The sequence below is a fragment of the Euprymna scolopes genome, chromosome 35, assembly GCF_053919585.1.
Source record: "Euprymna scolopes isolate OS-2025 chromosome 35, ASM5391958v1, whole genome shotgun sequence".
Lineage (NCBI taxonomy): Eukaryota > Metazoa > Mollusca > Cephalopoda > Sepiida > Sepiolidae > Euprymna > Euprymna scolopes.
The window spans coordinates 27791062-27802450 of record NC_136516.1 but is presented as its reverse complement, the minus strand read 5'-3'; the positions used below and the strand labels follow the sequence as shown (position 1 = coordinate 27802450).

Here is an 11389-nt window from a genome sequence, read left to right as displayed (position 1 = left end):
AATGTTAAAACTTCTTAAAAAATCGGAAAAACAAAAACAAAAAAAGTGTACGTGATGGAAAAATTTAAAAAAAAAAAACGAAAAAATGGCATAAATAACACTGTTTAAATGTTAAAACTTCTTAAAAAATCGGAAAAACAAAAACAAAAAAAGTGTACGTGATGGAAAAATTTTAAAAAAAAAAAACGAAAAAATGGCATAAATAACACTGTTTAAATGTTAAAACTTCTTAAAAAATCGGAAAAACAAAAACAAAAAAAGTGTACGTGATGGAAAAATTAAAAAAAAAAAAAAAACGAAAAAATGGCATAAATAACATTGTTTAAATGTTAAAACTTCTTAAAAAATCGGAAAAACAAAAACAAAAAAAGTGTACGTGATGGAAAAATTTAAAAAAAAAAAAACGAAAAAATGGCATAAATAACACTGTTTAAATGTTAAAACTTCTTAAAAAATCGGAAAAACAAAAACAAAAAAAGTGTACGTGATGGAAAAATTTAAAAAAAAAAAAACGAAAAAATGGCATAAATAACACTGTTTAAATGTTAAAACTTCTTAAAAAATCGGAAAAACAAAAACAAAAAAAGTGTAAGTGATGGAAAAATTAAAAAAAAAAAAACGAAAAAATGGCATAAATAACACTGTTTAAATGTTAAAACTTCTTAAAAAATCGGAAAAACAAAAACAAAAAAAGTGTACGTGATGGAAAAATTTAAAAAAAAAAAAAAACGAAAAAATGGCATAAATAACATTGTTTAAATGTTAAAACTTCTTAAAAAATCGGAAAAACAAAAACAAAAAAAGTGTACGTGATGGAAAAATTTAAAAAAAAAAAAACGAAAAAATGGCATAAATAACACTGTTTAAATGTTAAAACTTCTTAAAAAATCGGAAAAACAAAAACAAAAAAAGTGTACGTGATGGAAAAATTTAAAAAAAAAAAAAACGAAAAAATGGCATAAATAACACTGTTTAAATGTTAAAACTTCTTAAAAAATCGGAAAAACAAAAACAAAAAAAGTGTAAGTGATGGAAAAATTTAAAAAAAAAAAAAAACGAAAAAATGGCATAAATAACACTGTTTAAATGTTAAAACTTCTTAAAAAATCGGAAAAACAAAAACAAAAAAGTGTACGTGATGGAAAAATTTTTTAAAAAAAACGAAAAAATGGCATAAATAACACTGTTTAAATGTTAAAACTTCTTAAAAAATCGGAAAAACAAAAACAAAAAAGTGTACGTGATGGAAAAATTTTAAAAAAAAAACGAAAAAATGGCATAAATAACACTGTTTAAATGTTAAAACTTCTTAAAAAATCGGAAAAACAAAAACAAAAAAAGTGTAAGTGATGGAAAAATTAAAAAAAAAAACACACAAACAAAAAAATAGCATAAATATTATTTCAATATTAAAACTTTAAAAATCGAAAAAAAAAATATCTCTGATATCTTGGCTTGAACGTGCAATCTTTAGATAATGATGCTGCCACTATAACGACTGGTCTATGATTGCATGAGTGAAATTAGGTCGTTTTTATTTTTTATATTTAAACTAATTCAAGAAAGAACGCTTTTGTGCATGCATGTTTGGCTAAATTGTCATGAAGGAACGATTTTTTTGCTACCCCTCCCTATAGAAAACTGCCCAGTTGAGGGTGAAGGAATTAATATTTTGGGCCAATTTTTTTACATTTGTCGTCCGTTACATTTTTTACATTTGTCGTTTGTTACATTTGTGTTTTATGACACAGTTCTTCAAACTGATACTGATCTCATGAAAATCTGTCGCCTTTGTTGAAAGTTTTTGCAAAACATACAAACATACATACATACATTCATACAAACAGGTGAGATTTATAGTATAGATGTATTGAACTAATAAACCAATATTTTTTCAAAAGTGCTCAATACATATGTAGAGCGTTTACAAGTAAAATTATATAAACATCAGAAAATCCCTACATGGATCGAACCCCCCAAGGAGACACCTAACATCATCAAAATATAAATTAATCCATGTTGGGATTTTCTAATGTTTATATAATTTTACTTGTATATTTTAACGCTTACATATTTAATCCTGCCAATGTTTTGTTTTTGATTAGTGATATTTAAACAGGGGGGGGGGAGTTTTCTCTCAAAGAAAATGTATTAATACCATCACTTATAAAGAACTAGGAACAAATTTAGTAAAATATTTCTTTCACAATTTATTATATTAACTCGTATTTTAAGCATTTTGATTGAATTGATCAATTGCTCCGTTTGTCCCAAATTACAAAATCGATAGCGAAAGGAAAGCAGTAGATGTTTTAAGGCAAATAATCGAACCCAATTTTTTAAACATAAATTTATTTGATTATTTGATTATTTGATTATTTGATTATTTGATTATTTGATGGAAACTAAACAAAAATGACAAAAATAATAACAAACATCCTGATTTTTTCCATTTTCAGTGTTTGAAATTTATTTTTTTTAATGTTTTCAGCATCCCAAATTATAACAATTTGATTTTTTTTTTTTTTTTTTTTTTTACAAGGGTGTCACCACTTACCAAGGCCTAGAGGCCACTCGAGGATAAGGGTTAATAGGTATACATTAGTCGTTGTGATTTTAGCATAGTAAACAGTGGGAATTTTGTAACTTGGATTACTTAGGGGGACGATTCAATTAGAACTTGTTCACATTGGACTTTTTCTTTTTTTTTTTTCTTTTTTCATAGGTATCAACTCATTATCAAGGCCAAGAGGCCACTCAAGGATAAGGGTTAAAGAGTGTACAGTAGAAATTGGACAATATAATAATCATTAGTAATGAAAATTTGTTAAATTTGATAACTTATATGGAACGGCTCATCAAGAACTTATTTACGTTAGACTTGAAGACAACCATATAGATTCAATTAATAATTTAATAACCAAACTTTCAAAATCCTATTTTAAAAAAAAATTCAAGTAAAGTCTCTTGTGCAATGCCGAATAAGTTAAGGTTAGTATTAATATATTTTAATAAGTTAAGGTTAGTATTAATATGTTTTAATAAGTTAAGGTTAGTATTAATATGTTTTAATAAGTTAAGGTTAGTATTAATATGTTTTAATAAGTTAAGGTTAGTATTAATGTTTTAATTTTAAGTAATTCCATCTTTTATTTTATTTTTATTTTCATTTTCTTCTTTCCAGTGTTAAGATGTCTTGCCAATTTAAATCAATCAAATGGACAGCCATTGTTTTGACCTGTGCAGACAAACAATGGTCACAGTCTCTTCAACAAGGTATTTTGTTGTACAGATTTTTTTTTCAATTTTAAAAGAAACATTTCTATTTTTATTTTTTCATTTATTAATTATTTTATTATTATTATTGATTATTTTCAATTTTGAAGAAACATTTCTATTTTTATTATTTTTTTATTTATTAATTATTCTTTTTATTATTATTGATTATTTTCAATTTAAAAGAAACATTTCTATTTTTATTTTTTCATTTATTAATTATTTTATTATTATTATTGATTATTTTCAATTTTGAAGAAACATTTCTATTTTTATTATTTTTTTATTTATTAATTATTCTTTTTATTATTATTGATTATTTTCAATTTTAAAGAAACATTTCCATTTTTATTATTTTTTATTTATTAATTATTGTTTTTTTATTGTTGATTATTTTCAATCTTAAAGAAACATTTCCATTATTATTATTATTTATTAATTATTTTTATTATTATTATTATTATTTTCAATTTCAAAGAATCATTTCCATTATTATTTTTTTATTTATTAATTATTGTTTTGGTACTTGCACAGTTTAATCAAGACATTCAAAAATGAAAATATCGAAAAAAAGGTTATATTGTACGTATCCGTTGTGGACTGAAGATCTCCGAAAAAAAATTAATTTAATTTGATTGAGTAGTTTTTTTGGGTTTTTTTTTATTAGAGCGATAAAACGCGTTCTTATAAGAGCGTGTTGAAGTCAGCCATTATGGAATTGTTGAACACGCCACGGGGGATAACTCCAGTTAAAGCGCTGACATTCCCTCCCCATCTTTAATACTAACTTTTCTTCCTAAAAATCGAACCTTTTGTTCGATATAATAATAAATTGTTTTTCCGCTGTAAAAAAAAACTACTTGATGAAATTAAGTGAAATTTTTTTCAGAGAACTTTGTTCCATAACGGATACGGGGAATATAAACTTTTTTCGATATTTTAATTTTTTAATGTCTTGATTAAACTGTACAAGTACCATTGTTTTTATTATTATTATTATTGATTATTTTCAATTTCAAAGAAACATTTTCATTATTTTTTATTTCTTAATTATTGTTTTTAGTATTATTGATTATTTTCAATTTTAAAGAAAAATTTCCATTATTATTTTTTTAATTCTTAATTATTGTTTTTATTGATCCCCAAAAGAGGAGGGATTGGACCTCGTAATTCACTCCTGTTCATTCATTCATTTATTCGTTTGTTCACATTTTTCTCAATAACCACACTTTGGATTTATTTGAAATGTTGCACAAACATTAGTCATGGTGAAAGTAAATTTTTGCCAGAACAAATTTTCGGGGATAACTCTGGTTGTACTCCCTAGGGGCCATTATAGGGGTAAAATTGCCCCCAAATTGTTTGTTCGTTCGTTTGTTTGCACATTTCTCAATAACCACGCTTTTAATTTTTAAAAAATTTTTCACAAACCTTAGTCATGGTAAAAGTAAATTTTTGCCAGAACAGATTTATTAGCTCATGGAGGGGGGCCCCCACATGCTCGACTTGTTATTATTATTATCATTATCATTATTATCATTAGTAGTAGTAGTATTGTTACTCACTAGGAGTTCTCACACATAATCTGTTTACTCACTAACAACAACTAGTGGTGTTCCCTGGAGTCTGGGTGACAACAAGTCTCCTCAGATTTCCAATACACTGCTTTGATTTCTCATTGCCATCGACCATTGGTCTTCACTGGAATTTGGGAACAAGACTCTCCAAGGTCCCAGTTCAGTGGAGGTCTGGTTAGTGCTTTTTCACCTCAGTTTTTCCATCCTCCTTGACCCTTCACAACAATTTGATGTTGTGCATTTGGAGAGGGGGTGTAGTTAACTTATAATTTTGCAGTTTCAGTTTTCTTGGTTTCATGTGGGATTCTGTTATCTTTTTTTTTTTTACTTTTATTGTCATTTCCATGTGGTTGGTTAGCATTTGTAGTTTATGTCGGATTTGCGTAAGATTTCAGTTGCTTTTAACATTACCATTTGTTGTATAATTCCATTCATATTGTTGTTATTTATTTTTATTATTATTTTTATTTATTTTTTATTTATTTTTATTATTATGAATATTTATCTTTATTTGTATTTTTATTTTTAATGTTTTTTATTTATTTTTATTAATTATATCATCTTTATTATTTTTAATTTATTATTATTATTATTATTATTATTATTATTTGTATTGTTTTACTATTTTTTTATTATCTTATTGTTATTAATTTTTATGATTTTATTATTTATTTTTATTATTACTATTATTTATTTTAATTTTTTATCATTTTTATTATTATTTTCATTATTCATTTTCTTGTCTCGTGCCAGTGCTAAACTTTTCTTAAATAACTTCCAAAATCATAGCTCGCAACCATACAAAAGAACATAATTAACATAATTTAATTTCCATTGTATTCATCTTTGCATAGCAATACCTTCATTTACTTTTTACGAATTAGTGAGTTTCTCAGAATTGTCTGGTGCTCTTCCAGAATTGATAATTTTTGGTTGTTTCAACGTCAAGGTGGAAGTGAATGGTAAATTTTTGGTCTTTTAGATAAAGTTGAAATTTGATGGAACTCACAAATATTTGTAAATCTCGTGTTCACCAAGCACCCTCATCTTCTCTTGGTTTGGCAGTTCTATGCCCTTTAATGTCACCAGTTTCCCCCTTTTCATTTCCAGTAGTGCACATTTTTCCATTCCATATTCCAGGAATAATAAATAAACTTAGATTTTTAATGGTAGTACTCGAGTCAATGATTATGTCAAGGATATGCAGTAGAATTTGTGAGTTATTTCGTAAGATATGATGCACGAGTAGCAGGAAACGCTTACTCTTTTGTAAAGATCTGGTTTTACATCATGGTTTTTGAAAGTGCTTGAAATCAGTGCAGTTAAGGAGCAAAATAATTTTCCTTATATGTCAAGTGACAACTGTCATTAGTCTGCTAGCAGATTAATGAATGCTATATATGGCTTTAGTTTGAATTTCCAGTGTTAATTGTTAATTTTCACATAATTGTTAACTTTAATTGGAAAACGTTTATAAAATTACCATCATAATATTTTATTGCATTTTACGTGATCATAACTAGAATATTTAAGAATGACAAAAGTGCTGTAAAAACAGAAATAGTTGAAAACATTCAAATAATACATAAAGATTTGTTTAGTTAGTGTTCTGTTGTTTTCCGATTAGAATCGAAGATTGGAATTGGCATTTAAAATAAAATAAAAAAAAATAAGTCAAAGTTAATGTAACTTTGGCTTATTTTTTTTTTATTTTGAATGCCAATTCCAATCTTCGATCCTAATAGGAAAACAACGGAAACATTTGTATGTGTGTGTGTGTTTTTTGCACCAATGTGGTGCAAAAAACACACACACACATACAAATTTTTTTTATTTTATTTATTTTTTTTCAATTTTCTTATCAGTTTTTTCACGTTGGGAATGGGGCATTCTACCGGATGCGAAACCAATTAGAAGACAAAGTAGAAGCTAATTGAATTTGTAGGAGCTGTTATTATTTATTTACAAAATCTAGTGTAATGTAATAATTATTAGGTTTCGCAAAAATGTTTTTTTTTAGTTGAAGTTGAACGTCAAAAAACGAAATTATTTTTGCACCAACTGAATAGTATGAGGTTAATAACTGGAGATAGAGGAGGGAAATTAGGATTCCACTGAAACATGTGTGCACATTTGTAACCAATAATGTTTGTACAATAAACAGACTATATATATATATATATATATATATATATATATATTAAGATTTTTGTTCCTTAGAAGCGCTGGTTGAGTTTGAATAAAATGAACACGTACCATATACATTGGAAGCCAAAACAACGCACTATTTCAAAACAAACAGACATCTATTTTGTTTGAAATTTATATCGAAATTCATAAATATATTTCAAAGGAAACCTTCATCTTCAGTATATCTTTCTTTTTTTTTCTTTTTTTTTTCCACGTTGTTGCTGGGGCAGAGAATAAGCAAGTAGAAGTCCATTTGTTGTTTATACAGTAGTATTTAAATGTAAATATATATATATATACAAATGGCAGAATATGTTAGAAGCTAATCACGTTCAAACCTTAGAGACACTTCTTCTGTTTACAAAGGGAGGCTATCTTTAGATGAACATGAATAGTCTCTAAGATCTTCAGAAGATGTTTTGAGTGAACATTATTCAGAATGGAAAATGAGTCAATGTTGAACTTCGTTGCACATTACGTGTTTTTTCATAATCATGTTGAAATATGACAGAGGAATTTTTACCCTCACAATCAGAAGTAATGATAAAGCCAATGAATTAATATTACCCTAACCTAACGTCAATATATCTAACGACAATCATGAAAATTCCCAGTACTAACGATTACTACGATACTGTCTCATTGATTACTGTACACGCAATAACCCTTATCCCCAAGTGGCTTCCAGGCCTTGATAAGTGGTGACCTCCATTGTAAAAAAAAAGTAGATCTGAGGCAAAACCCTAACCCATCCCATAATAAAGAAGTATATTCTGCTGGGGACCACGGTCGTATATGACTGATGAAAAGCCTACCCTATAGCCTTAATAGAAAAAGAAAACAAAGACAAAAACATTTTTTATGAAAAAAAAAAAAAAAAAAATTTTTTTTGTAAACTCCCCCCTGCAAAAATATTTTCTTTGTAAACTCTTCCTGCAAATAAAAAATATTTATTTGTAAACTCCTCCTGCAAAAGAAAATTTTTTTTTTTTGTAAACTCCTCCTGCAAAAGAAAATTTTTTTTTTTTGTAAACTCCTCCTGCAAAAGAAAATTTTTTTTTTTGTAAACTCCTCCTGCAAAAGAAAATTTTTTTTTTTTGTAAACTCCTCCTGCAAAAGAAAATTTTTTTTTTTTTGTAAACTCCTCCTGCAAAAGAAAATTTTTTTTTTTTTGTAAACTCCTCCTGCAAAAACAAAATGTATAAGCACCAATTAGAGCGATTTATTAATTTTTTATTGACTTCATTATCTATATATTTATAAAAGTGAGAATGTGTGTGTGTGTGTGTGAGGACACTTCTCAAATTATATACTCAACGAATTTTTGATCTACAGGCTTGAAATTTGGTATATAGGGTATTCAGACATGTGGAAAACTTTTTAACCGGTTTTCATCTAGAAAAAAGGGCTGCTAAGGGGGTCAAAATTGAAATCGGATTTTTATCTGTTTGTCAACTGCTTCACGAATGCTCATGTGTGAATCAACCAAATGACAGATTACTTATGTTAAGAAAAAGTAGGTTTGAAAACACTTTTTTAAAGACGAGTCAAGCTGGCCTAATGATTATCATGCATTACTCACTGTCTTTAGGTTTTGGTTTTGATCTCAAATCGAGTATTTTCTTTTTACTTACAAGAAGTGAACTGTTTATAAAAAAGCATAATACCCGCATGTAAAATACCTCAGTTTTTGTATTAATTAAAGTATAATATTTATGCGTATTTTACAACCAGGCAACGCCAGGTGGCCTGCTGGTATATTATATATATATATATATATATATATATATATATATATATATATATATATATATATAAATGTAGTTATCAAACCTTTTATTTTTCAGAGTTCGAACTGAGACAAGCAAAGGGTTTAGTTGACAAAGAAACCATTTTATTAACTGTCGAAGATCCCCAATCTCACGTCGGTAGCGGAGGTGCCACAATCAATGCATTGCTTGCCATTACGGAACACATCAGCGCCTGGAAAGGCTACACCGTTAGTAGTATTTTGTTCTCACTTTTATATTTAAACTACCATGGATACCCGTCAATACCCAGGCAAAAGTGTAACATATTTCCATGAAAACTTCTATCTCTTTATCCCCATCTGTCTCCCTCCCTCGTTTCCCCCCCCCTCTTTGCACTCCCCCCTTTTTACTCTGCTCAGACCATTTCCCTCTCTGAACACACACAGACAAACATGGCAATTGCTTCATCTTCTCAGATGTTAGCCATCCCAATGCTTCCCACCTTACTATCATAGTTTTCAGGTTAATCGTCATCGTCGCCCAAACTACATCCGTGGGCCTGAAGATGACTTTTCAGGCCAGCATTTGACTTGCACAGTCTGCCATACATATAGCAGACAAAGTTGTGTGTTGAATCTTGTTTCATTTCTGCCTCCGTTTTTTTTTTTTTTGCTCCCTCTGCTCATGGCATGTGTTTCTTTATGGTTAATGTAAGCCGCTTTTTAGAGACGCACACAATTACAAGCCTCACATTTTCAACTGTTCAATTTAGACAGATATATATACATACATACATACATACATACATACATACATACATACTGTAACAAGAGGGGTAGTATTAACTTTGACCTTGAATGGACTGGGTAGAGAACCTAGGGTCATTCAGATTGTCCCCATCCCTAAAAATAGAATTAGGAATGGTTAGGAAGAAGAAGAAAAGAAAGGAAAGAAAAGGAGGTCTAAGAAATATACACTCCCTTATGAATATAAAAGGCTGGGAGTAACAGCCTAACAGGGGTGAGTGAGAGGGAGTGAGCTAGTAGCTTCCACAGGCAGCCTCTCTCCCCGGCGAATTTGTTCAAGGAGCATCGTAAGAACTTTAACTTCAAACCAGTTTTCACCAAATTCAACCTGTTTTCCACCCTATTCGACCATCATATCACCAGAATCAACCTACTACCCAAATTGGCTTCATCACTACTACTACGACGAATGGTAAAGTACTTTTGATTATCATTTGACCAAACGTCTAGAATGTTATATTTTATATTCAATTTTGAGAAAAGATTATTGCTTTGTCTAATTTTCACCACTATAATTACCTTTTACCTTGTTACCATGTTTCCCTTACATTTTAATATTGGGGTCTTCCCGTTTGTCCTGGTTAACTACTACTTTCATGACTATTTCTGTCAGTCTATCTTGTTTTGGTATGTTTTGTGTCTGTAATAAATTCCCTATTTTTATATAAAATACCTGCTTCTTGTATTTTTATCTCTCTCCCTCAAAACCTTTTTCCCTACTCTTCCTTACGATAGCAAATACTGTGTTACGGCGTTGTGATTAGCCACCACACCCGTAACACATACATACATACATACATACACACACATACACACAACTCTTTTATATAGATTCCTCAAGGAACGAGTCGGCATAAGGAAAGTAATCCTTGATAAAAAAATATAAGTTATTTCCCTTTATTACATAAAATGTCTGCAAAAGCCAATCTGTGGTAAAAGAATCAATATTTTTTTCTTAATATTAAATATTATTCATCCAGAGCAACGCTAATTAAAAAAATACCCACTTTTGTGGTATTTTTTTTGTGGTTTTTGATTTCTAGCTGTACATGTACACATGCATATACAGACAACTACCCTTTTTGTGATAGATTGTAATTAGTTTAAATTGTAGATATTATTCATCCACTGCAATATTGATTAAGAATATACAACCCTTGTGGATGTTTGTTTTGTAGTTTTTTTTTAATCTTTAACTGACATGCATATACACACAACTGCCTTTTATATAATAGACTAGCCTGGGTGCCTGGCATTGCCCGGTGTTTGGAGGTGTGTGTTAAGAAAAAAAAAAGTGTCAGTAGGCAGGCAGGCTTGAACCCGTACCGTGAAGGAGGAAAAGAATGTGATAAAAAAAACGTGACGTCTTTACTGTTGTGTCCATCACTAAACCAGAAATGACGAATGTTTAAATTTAGGCTAGTCGAAAGATGGTGGGATCCTTCTACCGCTTCAGAAGATATCTCACTACTGATGCAATTCTCTATCTATATATATAAAAGCCAAGTACGTTCAAGGATGGAATACTGCTGCCATATCTGGGCAGGAGCTGCTAAAAACAGCCTATCCTGCCTTGACAGAGTACAAAATAGACTTTGTGGCTTAGTGGGGGATGCCCTTTTCTCTACCCTGCAACCTCTCTCCCACAGAAGAGACATTGCGAGCCTATCCTTGTTTTATCGTTATTTCCATGGCAGGTGCTCGTCTGAACTTCAATCTCTGGTCCCCCCTCGCCAATCTTTCACGAAAAACACCTGAACAGCTGAATCCACTGTGAAAAATTTCCCCC

General features: G+C 29.3%; 1 protein-coding gene across 3 annotated transcripts in view; it reads left to right on the top strand.

Moving 5' to 3' along the window:
• The window catches only part of LOC145259761 (L-fucose kinase-like), a 153427-nt gene that overhangs the window by 31376 nt on the left and 110662 nt on the right, over nucleotides 1-11389 (top strand). For 2 of the 3 annotated variants that reach the window (XM_080117497.1, XM_080117496.1), the window contains exons 2-3: nucleotides 3185-3276; nucleotides 8891-9042. In XM_080117497.1, coding sequence (XP_079973623.1) covers nucleotides 3192-3276; nucleotides 8891-9042 — 237 coding nt within the window. In that variant the 5' untranslated portion in view covers nucleotides 3185-3191. The remainder of the gene's footprint in view (nucleotides 1-3184; nucleotides 3277-8890; nucleotides 9043-11389) is intronic. The other variant, XM_080117498.1, reaches the window with a different exon arrangement.